This window comes from Megalopta genalis, chromosome 17 (genome assembly GCF_051020955.1).
Source record: "Megalopta genalis isolate 19385.01 chromosome 17, iyMegGena1_principal, whole genome shotgun sequence".
In the NCBI taxonomy this organism is placed as follows: domain Eukaryota; kingdom Metazoa; phylum Arthropoda; class Insecta; order Hymenoptera; family Halictidae; genus Megalopta; species Megalopta genalis.
The window spans coordinates 3,248,895-3,261,640 of NC_135029.1; the positions used below are offsets into that span (position 1 = coordinate 3,248,895).

The window sequence follows — 12,746 nt, forward strand, 5'->3', positions numbered from 1 at the left end:
ATTTCTACTTTTTGCTATTTATAATAAATGCAATAATTTGTAATTATTTAAATGTACTTGTTAATGAAAGCACTCTTACTTTCCTTGCACCACAAATTCACTCCCAATGTTTCATTCACGGTGTAAATAAAACGCAAACGTGTTTACATTCGTAAAACTATGTGCATACAACATATGTAACGAAATAAAAACTGGCAGAATGCTATCAATCTACTTAATTTACCGTCTCCAGCAATGACGTCAAAATATGATTTCGTATTAAAACGCAAGGCATTCGCGCCTCAAGATATGATTCATCCATTTATGATACACTAAACTGACACGTAAATCCCATTATCTGATATTGACAGAGTATCATTGTGTTCATTATAATCTATTGAACTATATTGTATATCTAAATTGTGAATATCCATCGTATATTAATGCATTAATGACCGATCACGAGTTAACTCGCGTTCTTATGCCCAGACGTTGCAAAATTGTTGATCAACAATATATTAAAAAATAAGATAATATTCTTGAGTCTAAATTGCTTAATTTTTCTTTGGAAATAAATAATTGTTTCACGTTTACAATTAATATCGAAACACACACTATACGGTGATTTAAGTAGAGTATGTCAATTAGTTGCATGCTTGTGACGTTAACGTTAATAAGGGCCATAATAACGTTAATAAGACCGAAGCAAAGCTTTAAACGATCATTTAAAAAAGGCAGGAACCCCCCGACGTTCTTGTATGTACTATCTTTCACTACTGATTTGTTAGCAATATTTTCAATATGTTCTGTCGATAGAAAATTCATGATATTTGTTGCAATTCATTCACTATGGAATACTCGACCTTGATAAATACATACGGAAGTCAGTAACAGATTAGATTTATCAGCGGTTTATCTCCATCATTATAAAATATAACGATTGCTCGCCCCTCGATGGCAGTTTAAGATCGATCATCATCAGAACGTAAGATTGCAATTATTCTACCAGTATCAAGAATAAATCTTCGATCGCAGTTTGTGTTGATTTCTCGCAAAAGACTTACAAAACTGTCATGAACACTGCGCATAGTTCGAAGTGTTCGACGAAGTGTAAATTGTACAGTGACTCCAAAGAAAAACTGTTTTTATGCAATGTCACAGCGTGACAGGAAAGTGTAATACATAAAGTTGTCGAAGAAACCGGTCTAATGATCTTGTTGTTCACGAAGGTTTACATTGTGGTGGAATAGCCAGACCAAGAAAGGTGATTAGTTCATTAATCATGTGACTTGAAATTCAATGACGGGTGGATATTTCAAAATACATTATACTAGCCGGCGAGTGATGGTTCTGGAAAATTTCATTCATTTGTTTTGTCGAATTCAATATATTTATTAAATCACATTATATTATATTAGATTACGTTACGTTATCAATGTTTGCTCGTTTCAAAACTCTAACAAGAGAGTGATAAATCGTGAAAAGAATATTCGAGCAATATCTTACGTTTAAGTGTGGCAAATAATAATATAAAAATCGTTTTTAATAGTGTACCTATCAGTTTAATTAATAGTAAGTCAGCTATTGATTCAAAGAAGAAGGAATCTGTGGTATCAAAATGATTGCGGAAGAAACTAAGAAAGTTCCTCCAAATGGAAAATGGGGTTGGATGATTGTTTTAGCATATGCTTTAAACGGGGTATGTAAAAATTGCCATGTTCTATTATTATTGAAGTTAATTAACTCGAACGAGTTACGCTAGCATTGAAACATTGGAAATCACCAGAAATTATCATTGACGGAGGAAAATTACCTGCCTCCGTCAGACGGAAGAAATCCCACCTTTAGACTGAAGATGACTTTAATGTAAAAATTTTCATTTTTATAAGTTACTTTATAAAAATTAGGATGAAAGAAAGACTTCTCTTTTATCGAATAGAGGCATTCGTAAGGAAAAAATTGAAAGAAAAATGTTACTATTCAATCTTTCCTACCAAAATAAACATATTAAAATGAACCTTCTGCCAATTCGTTGAAGAAAATGTTAACAGACAATCGAGGTTTCGCATTATCATGCAGTTATCCTTAGTTAACACGCTGATGCAGAGCATGATTCGAAGAAAATTTTCGGAGAATGTTGATGACCTTGCAGGAACGAAATTTAAAACGGTTGTAAAATGAAAAGAATTCAATCACATCGACCATTACGTTTTATTCAAAGGATTAAAAAGTTGCATCGACATCTAGATCCTTAGCAAGATGTTCCGTTGATAAATGTTAGTTAAACGAAACTATATAGAGCTGTTTATTTTTTTTTTTAACGGATGGGAGATTTTCGATATCCTTTGAATTACGAAGAGATCGCTTTAATGATTAGGCGAGTTTGTTCTGATTTCTGCATGTTGGATATCGTATCCTCAACTTGTTAACTCTAAATTATAACTTGTTAAACATTTTTATTTGCCCAAGTATCTGCGATCTAATTACTATCGTGCAATATACAACAATTATTTTCAGATCTCAACCGGATCCCTTCTGCACGGGTTCGGATTAGTATTCAAGGACACATTTCCCCTTTTCGGTTTCAATGCGACACAGGCGGCAATTATTATAAATACAAATTTAGCTTCTGGCATGATACTCGGCTTAATTAACGGGCCTCTATTACGCACCCTTGGATACAGAAAAGCGGCTTTGATCGCTAGTTTATTGTATACCACTGGTATAATTGTAACAGCGTTCAGCAGATCTTTCATTCTAATTCTAATATTCTACGGTTTATTTACCTGTGAGTATCAATCATTTGCGAATAAATACCATTTCCGAACAAAAGCTATTTCTAAAATGTCCATAATAATCTTTTCTCTGATTACTTTTCCGTATAAACTGCAATTAACAAGTTAATTCAATCGTTTTGGAAACGATTAAATTAATACGACACCATATTATTTAGGCTTGATAAACGTCTTAACAAATGTTTCTATTGTTATTGATTGCAAAATGTTTGAACTGGCTAGACGTTTTTATTTACTTACTTAAAATATTCTATTTAAATGAAGAAGATCAAAGATGTGACACAAAATACATAAATACAAATATCGATTCATCATTGTTCTCAATTATGCAAGCCAATCTTCGTTCGTATTTTCTTCTCCAAAAACATTAACTCATAGTTCATCGAATGAATCATTTCGTTCGTGTATATACAATCATGTCAAGTTAATTAGTGTGTTCTCTTATACAGCACTCGGCATGTGGCTGTCAATGTCCGCCTTTTCGTTCGCTCTAAATTCATATTTTACAACGAAGAGAGGGCGCGCCTTATCTTTAGCGTTAACAATTGTTGGACTTGGTCCTATAATATTACCACAACTAACAACGATTTCACTCTCTTACTACGGATTTCAGGTACGCTTACGATCAATTCAATTAATCTACTTTGGTCTGTGATGAAAGATGAAAAATGTCTTTAGATCTTGTGCTTCCTTTCTTAGTCTCGATCTATTAACATACAGTGGAACATATTTTTAAAATAGTTCAGTAGTTACAATAACAATTTGCCATAATTACATATTAAAGTTTTTCATAACAAACAAAAGTTCCCTGTTTCACGTTGTATAGATGCGCATAATGGCACTGATTTTATTGTTTCACATGTTGCGAACTTGCTTCATCATGTTCTCAATGTGAACGCTATTAAAATATTCCATTCACATTTCTTTTCTGAATAACCAAGATACTGATCGAACAATTGCAATATTTTTGATGTTTTTAAATATCGTGTTACTAGGATACAATATTAATATTCGGAGCATTTAGTTTACATTCGTTGGTAGGATGCACGTTACTTCAGCCGCTGAAATGGCATTTGAAAACCGTAAAAGTACAACCACAACCGACGAACGAGAAGGAGACTCTACTTACAGGTCAGAATTTTAATCAGTAGGAATTATATACAATATTAGTAGATCTAGGCAAGTGACATTTTTCGAAATATTATTCAAACAATATGTCATTTTATTTTATAATTATTTCCGTGCCTGTGCTCCCTTTTGAAATAACATTATTTGAAATATACTTTTATATATATATATAAAAGAAGAATTTCGCAATTATCTCAAATAATTATTTCAAACTGTTAAAAGAGAGAGAGAGAGAGAGAGAGAGAGAGAGAGAAGATAAAATAACGTCCAAAAGATACAAGAATATTTCAAAAGTGAAATTAAATAACATATTATAATGAATAATATTTGGGAAAAAGTCATTTCAATATATATATTGAAATGACTTTTTCCCAAATATATATATATATATTATTATATAAATATATATTGAAATGACTTTTTCCCAAATATTATTCATTATAATATGTTATTTAATTTCACTTTTGAAATATTCTTGTATCTTTTGGACGTTATTTTATCTCTCTCTCTCTCTCTCTTCTCTCTTTTAACAGTTTAAAATAATTATTTGAGATAATTGCGAAATTCTTCTTCGAAAATATATGACTTTTTCCCAAATATTATTCATTATAATATGTTATTTAATTTCACTTTTAAAATATTCTTGTATCTTTTGGACGTTATTTTATCTCTCTCTCTTCTTTTAACAGTTTGAAATAATTATTTGAGATAATTGCGAAATTCTTCTTCGAAAATATATGACTTTTTCCCAAATATTATTCATTATAATATGTTATTTAATTTCACTTTTGAAATATTCTTATATCTTTTGGACGTTATTTTATCTTTTAACAGTTTGAAATAATTATTTGAGATAATTGCGAAATTCTTCTTCGAAAATATATGATGATCCAATTATCAGCTCCGAACTCTTTGGAGAAAGAGTTCTGCTTGAAGCAAATTGATGTAAAAGTTTCTTAGAATAAAATCTTTTTGTTGCATATTATTTCGAGGGTCGTTTCTTTTATCGTATTCGAAACAAAAAGGTAACGAAATAATTCATGATTTGAAATTGCTATTATCTCAACTGGGTCCACATCATTTTCAAATAACAGCATTGAAAACAACTCTACGAAATGAATTATTTCTTATTTTCATTTGAAATAAAATTTGCCCAGATTTCTATACTAGACGAGACAATTTAATTCTGTTATAGACTGTACTATCCATTATTCATGAACTGAATATGCTATTTAAGAAACTAATTATGCAATCACCTTTAGAGTTTCTTACTTCCTCGACGAGATATTACGATCTTCCATGTTACCTGCATTTACTCTACAAATTATTTTTCACAATAAAATTACAAAAGTGGATTCTAATTTACTGAATTCTAATGACATAAAATTAATTTTAGTTGAGAAAGGTATCTCACAAGAGGATGAATGCTCGATGAATTCAACTTTGGATATAAACAACCTCCCTAGGAAGAGAAAAGCTATTATTTCAACTATTGACTATGATGCTGAAATGGGAAGCATATATGGATTCGACGTACCTTACGCGCGACAATATTCGAACTCGATAAGTGGTAATAAGAACATATACATGTACATGGCAGCAGATAAAAATATAAATGATTTTCGAGAAATAATGCATAAAATATTATACGCATGGTATTTAAGTTTCCGATAATCCACGCTAATAATATTAATGGATAAACATTTACAAAACGGTCCTCCTCTTCAATTTTGATAACATTTGTATGTACGTATTGTACAGCTTCACATTTTGAACAAAGTTTTACTTTGTAGAAAATTCAGCTTTGCATTACTTTCCGAGATATTTACGCAAAACTGTCCCAGATCTAACTTTATGTTGGTCGAGACATTTTAAAAATGTGTAGGTTTGAGTTAGATCTGGGTTAGATCCACGATTTTTAGCGAATATTTCAAAAACTAATCCAAGGCGACATCTGGTGTGAAGGAAAAAATTGTTCGAAAAGCTAATTTGTGCAACATATTTTAATATCATCGAAATCGAAGTGAAGAACTCTTTTATGAATCATACGAGTCATATTAATTTTTCTGTTTACGTGTGCAATCGTAGTCGCTTTATTGACGTTTTCGAAAAGATACTCTTCGTCTTCTACTTTGACCACAAATTCGTTTGTAACATTTGTATTTAAAGAAAAAATTAGAACATGCAATTTATTTATAATAATAAATATTTAATCAGTTTCTTTAGGAGAGAAGACTAGAAGCCAGCTACGTCTTAATCGGAAATGTAAGCTTTGAAAATTGTTGAAAACTTCATATATCTGCATTGATCATGATGTATCATGTTGGAAGGAATGCTTTAATTTTTTCCAGTTGAAAGCGTGGACACAGTCAACCTTGGCAGCAGCGTTAAAATTTTTGACGAGAAACCATATGCTCCAATAAAATGCAGCAATTTGAATCTTTCAAATGGAAGTAATCGTAATTTGCCGGAGATGGTGGAAAACGAGACCTTAATAGACAATGAGAAAACTGCACTGAACATAGAGTCCAATGGCACTGACAAGTATGTATATATATATATATATAAATAAATATCTTTCTTAAGTTCCGTGATCATCTAAAATTTTAAAGTATCACAAGCACACACACGTAGCTCTTAAATACTACTAAGATCATATCAACAAATTATATAATTTCATTTATTTTTTAACTTAAATCATTTATATAATTTTATCATCGTATACAATTTATCATTAATAATAAATGATACATTTAGTCAATTTATATAATTAAATTCATATTATTTTTTTGTTTATATTATTAATATTAAATTATATAATTAAATTTATATAATTAAATTTGTATTATTAAATTGTGTTTATATAAATTTGGTCAATTTATCATTTTCTATTTCAAAATATAGACAATAATATAATATTATTAATATTTACAATTAGGCCTACAATTACAAAAACTGTCAGAGCCAAAATATTGAATTTATCATTTTATTTTGCGTTATATCGATTTAAGTTACTATAAATCGTTACATTAAGTAGCTTCACGGTTGTGCCGTTAAATGGTACTAAAACTCGTCCGCAAATATTCGGAGAATTTCTAATTGTTCTTTAACAATATTTTGACTCATATCTTCGGGAAGATAAGTTGCATTTAGTAAAATATTAAATATAAATAATCTGTGAACTTCTGCGGAAAATACAAATTTTCATCTTTCCAGTGTTCTAAATGCAACTTCGTTCAATTTTTCCATAAATCTACAATATTCACATCCTAATTATCATTATGGTATTGATGAAACGAGCGGTGGTAGCGAACGTATTGATACAATTTCAAACACAAAACTAAAAATTATATTATAATATTACACACAATGCATTAAATATTACGATGTATTTAATTGCTTGTTTAATATTTGTTAACATACTGCAAAGATGTTAATATTTGTTAATATTTGTTAACATACTTGGCGACTATGCATGTAATTGCAAGAATGTCTTGAATCTTTGAGTTTGTTTGATTAATAAAGCTCGTTCTTGCGATTTCGAAAAATGCGATTTAACAGAACACAGTTTATCTACTTAACAAATAACTGGAGTATGTAACTGGTCAGTTCATTGGCGGCGTCAATGCGCCGGGTTCTAACTATACAAACAGTAGCGCTGAAGAATCTCGGCACTGTGCAAAGAACCGTCTGCCCCGAGGCAGTTTGGTCTTACATAAACCAGCATTTAACCTGGACCTGATTCGCTTGCATGTATGTGGTCCATTTGAACTAGCGTTAAAGGGATCTCGGAGGCTTAAGGCACTAAACAAACGTTACTTTGGTTTCTCTATCTCCAACAGCCTCTTTGTGAATAATCCGCATTACTTTCTGTCTGAAGATCAAACGTTAAAAACTCAACGTTCAATTTCTTCTGACGAGACATCAGTTGCATAGAATGTTGTGGAATTACGTGCATTTTTATTAGACAAACATCTTTTAGTTTCTGTTTATTCTTCACCCATTAAAGCAAATTTTGCTTGTACCTTCATTTTCTTTGAAATCTGCAAACGTGTAAATTTGAATAAACTTGAACAATCCACTCGCGTAAAAACAAATTAAATCCCTTGCACACTGATTTGTTTTATAACTTCGTTGATTAGCTCTGATTTATTTTCCCTGATAGAAAGAGACACTTTTGTTTCTTTACTTTCATTTCTGGATTTTAGTAACAGAAGAATCAAATTTTGTGTCGATTTAGAATTATTAAACTCTTGTTAAAATTAAACTAAACTAAACTAAACTAAAATTATTATTAAACTAAACTAAACTAAAATTATTATTAAACTAAACTATTATTAAAATTATTAGCATTATTAAACTCTCTCCTTCTTCTTCGTCACTGCAAGTTATCATTAAACTGTACTGTTTTCCTTATTACTAGACCACGAACATTTACGTTTTACATAAATTTTGTTTTACTGTGTTTGTTGCAAAAATCTCAAACCACTTGAGAATTTCTTTGCCTGTTTTCTTTCTTCGATTCTTCAATTCTTTTAATCTTTCTACTGTTTCATTGCAGATACACACTGTGTTATTATGATAAATACACAAAATCTGTAGTTTATTTATTACGATATCTGTTGAACTTTTCCCTAAAACAATTTTTCTCTTTTGAATTTGTTACTTTTTTCCTTATGCTTCTTTCAATGGAGAAGCTGTGTTATAACAAGAGTTTCTTCAATTCGCAAACCATATCGAAGTGAATTACAAAATGTAAGAATGTTGGAAAAGTAATTGATGTCATACAACTCAAGTCTTCAGTTTTGGTTTGTTTAAATAAGATACCCTAATTTTATGAAATTCTTAAGATTCTTAACGTGACAGTCAAAGGGTTCAACCGTGTACCAGTACAAAAAATATAGTTGTATTGGGCATAACTTACCGCTAAGCGAATTTATAAACTAAGCGATTTAAGAGTTTCCAAATTTCCATTGTTCTGTTGATCATATTTGAATTTACAATAGCTTTTCATTTACAGGTCCGAAGAGAAGTCATTCGCAAAAGAAATATTTGACAAAGTGGTCCAATTTTTCGATCTGAATTTATTGCGAGACCCGATCTTTGTGAATATTATGGCAGGCATGTCGGCGGCCATCTTTGCCGAGGCAAATTTTTCTACATTGACACCGTTCATTTTAACGGATATGAAATTAACGACCAAGGAAATTTCGACCGTTCTTAGTATCATTGCTGCCATGGATTTACTTTTCCGAAGTCTTGCTCCATTTCTTGGAGAATGGCTGCACCAGCCACCAAGAATTATGTACATGATAAGTTTGGTCCTTTTAATTATTACTAGATCATGTGAGTATCATAACGTAATATACAACACGACATTGATATATTGACTTGGCAGATATCCGTACTTGTAGTATGTAAATATTAAGTAAATTTATTAAAGTTCATTTTTTTTTTCTTTCAATTTCTCTTACATAGTGCGAGAAATAATAATTGTAAACTCATTTTTTATTTCTAACAAAACATGTAACTTCCAATTTATTACAATATATTCCAATTATTCCAATTTATAATACTTATTTAGAGATACAAAGCAATACAATTGCAAGAGTACAACAATTTGTTTTGATACAGTTAAAATGAGAATTCATTCATGATCTTCGTCAACTAAAATTTCTGAATTATAAATATAACGTATTTTGTCGAAATTGATCGAAGATTGATGAAATATTTGACATAAACTTCTGCTAACCCCTTGTACTGTAACAACGAGTTAGACACGCGATGATTTAAAAAATATGAATGCTATTCATTTCTTGAAAATCAAAATACATTCCTGTGTTATCGAAAAGGAACGAAACAAAATAAAGACGTACAAGAAACAAAAATTATTACAGACGAAGAAGTGCTAATCTGCAGGTGTAAAAGAAATCGTAGCACTGGGGGTTAAAAGGGTGCTAGAATACACAAATTGCTGGACTAAAGTCGTAGTACTAAAGAATACACTCTAAAAAGTTTTACAAGATCTTCGATAAAATTATGAAAAAAGATATCACCAGTATATTACTTGAGTCATTTACTTATATTTTGTTTGCTCAAACATCTCAGAAGAGATTTATGATTCATTGTGTTATATCAATTCTATCGATCCATTAGTATCTGCAAGTTTTCTTTCATGTAAACATTCTTATGCCAGTCAATATATCAGTATAATTCATCAGTATAATTCATCAGTATAATTTTTCATCCATATTATAAAACTCTAATTAATTTCTAACACAGCTCTAATATTCGCCAATGGGTTTACATCGATGATACCCGTCGCTGTCGGATTAGGTGCTGCCAAAGGAATTCGTTCGATCTATATGTCTATGGTGATACCCCACTACGTTCCCATCAACAGGTTACCTAGCGCAAATGGGATTCAAATGATCGTGAATGGTATCATGTTTTTAATTGCCGGCCCTATCCTAGGTATGTAGAAACTTTGCTCGTGAAAATGCTTGTGACACCGAATTTGACGCATTCTGCATATTGCGCAGCCTATCTTCTCCATAATAATTATACAGGGTCTCCCAAAAATGTCTTGCCATCCGGAAATGGGGCGTTCTGAGGTCATTCGAAGTAACTTTTTCCTTAGCGAAAATGTAATCTGCGGCTTTGTTTGCGAGCTATTAACGAAAAATACTGACCAATGAAAGACGAGATCAGCTGACTCGTGCCAACAGAGACAATGAGCGGAACTAGGGTTCGACCACTCGTTTATGGTCGAAACCAGTACGTAATTTTTAGACGACAATGAATGGTCTCGGGTAACCTTCGAGGAACAACATATTATAGGTCGACCAATCTGTCTCGAAATGGGCTACATGAATAAATGAAAACGCAACGCCTCGTGAAAAAGTATAAGTTCTGTTTGTAACAGTTTTTCGGAAAATGAACATAATGAATTTGGAAAATGATTATGTCGATGAATTAAACTGAGACACCTTGTATAAGTTATAAACGATAGCATTATAATACAGTAATCTCTGCGTCATGAATCCTAAGTCATTCTAAATCATTCTAAGTCATTCTAAATCATCCTAAATCATTCTAAATTCATTTGCAAAATACATATATCCATAATTAAACAGTGTCGAGTGATCTTTCAGAAAATACAATCGTGTTAAAAAAGCCAGCTTCTTTTTACACCATGCAACACCAATTTTTCTTTGCTTACAATGATTGCAGGAATAATCCGCGACAGCGCCGGATATTACGCGCCCTGCATAGTGATGATGAATTTCATCTCTGCATTGACTGTCGTAATATGGTCCGTGGAGATGATCATCGTAAGGAGAAGAAGGCTTCGATTAAAAGAAAAGGAACATGACAACTCCTATATATAATAGTATATGTGCACAATTGTAATTAGATTTTATGTACAGGGTGCTCAGTAAGGTTGGGATCAAACTTATAAGTTATCTTATCGACAAGCATAGCTTTATTAAAAATTGGACTGGCCTGATTTTGCACTAAAATTTTCTATTGCACATCTTTAAGTATAATATAGGTATTAGTCGATCTTAGGAAATCATTGCTACACTGCCACCAAACTGCAATGCGTTCCTATACACGACATTGTTCGGTAATTTCTGCGTATGATTGTTAATGTCTTTTTCCGTAAGACATCATGTGGAAAGTTATTCGTTTTATGTATGCAAATATATTATATTTATGCATTTTAGTAAAAAAAACAAACATAAGAATCCAAGCACATTGACCGACCTGCAGTATTATTTTTCCCATAACAATAATTGTAGCAAAATAATCTAGCAGACAATAATAAGATCAAATTATATTTAATTTATGTTCTCATATGCTCATTTTTAGTTATAAATAGTAATTGTATGCTTTTAGATCTAATATGTGTGCATTTGTCATTAAAGATCACTAATATACAGCCATATGTGTGCAAAATGTTCCTGAATATAAGTATAAGATAATTTTCGTAAGAATTCAACTCTAACTATAGCATATAATCATGAGATTGTATTAGGTCTACCGAAGAGTTCTGTCCGACAATATCATGTCAAGTTTCAATACGTATGCAGTATTTGAGGCATATATATTTCAAAAATGATATTGACAAATTGTCATCACGCTAGGAAGAGTTCGTAAGCAATCACGGAAATAATATTGTACAATAAATATTATTAGATATATGAAAAATTGATTACTTTCTTTCACCTCGCAAACGGACAGAACTTTCCGACAGGCCTAATATTTTAAATGAAGATTCAAGATAAACAGTTCCTCTTGATCAAAGTCTGTTTTTGAATACACACTGCATGAATGACGATAATATGTGATAAATAAATTGCAGAAATAAATACGCATCTTCGTAAACATATTCGAACAACTGTTATAATAATATTAAGAAATGTACTATGCAATTTGTTTAAACAGTTTTGTACAGTATAAATGAAAATAAAGTTGTACTCAATATCCAAAAAATATAAATCTCTGCAGATGAAATATGATTTATATTTATCATTAATCTAATTAGGATCCGCTTGCTGTGTATTCGGTACACTGTCTTCTTTAAAAAAAAAAAGAAAAAGAAAAAACTGGTGATCAGTCACGTTATTTTCCATATTTTACAGTAGCAACAAATTCTACGACACTTTCTACATGGTACAGTAACCACCGTATCATCTTGCCTTTAATTAAGGTCATGTGCCTGTTCAATGTCGTTCGCTGCAGGGAATAGACTTAATGACGTGAAGTGTTTCGTTACTTCAGCTCCTGTCTTTTTTACAGCCGCGATCTTCCGTGGTAACAATGGGTCGTTTTTTCCCA

The 12,746-nt window shown here is 31.2% G+C and overlaps 1 protein-coding gene across 1 annotated transcript; it reads left to right on the forward strand.

The window, feature by feature from the left end:
- Positions 1 to 941: 941 nt before the first annotated feature.
- Positions 942 to 11,851, forward strand: LOC117222814 (uncharacterized). The gene is made up of 11 exons (XM_076527054.1): positions 942 to 1,243; positions 1,529 to 1,678; positions 2,497 to 2,767; positions 3,224 to 3,387; positions 3,770 to 3,905; positions 5,299 to 5,472; positions 6,120 to 6,167; positions 6,254 to 6,446; positions 8,923 to 9,248; positions 10,185 to 10,376; positions 11,136 to 11,851. The coding sequence occupies exons 2-11, from the start codon at positions 1,598 to 1,600 to the stop codon at positions 11,291 to 11,293; spliced, it is 1,743 nt and encodes a 580-aa protein (XP_076383169.1). The 5' UTR covers positions 942 to 1,243; positions 1,529 to 1,597; the 3' UTR covers positions 11,294 to 11,851.
- The last annotated feature ends 895 nt before the right edge of the window (positions 11,852 to 12,746 follow it).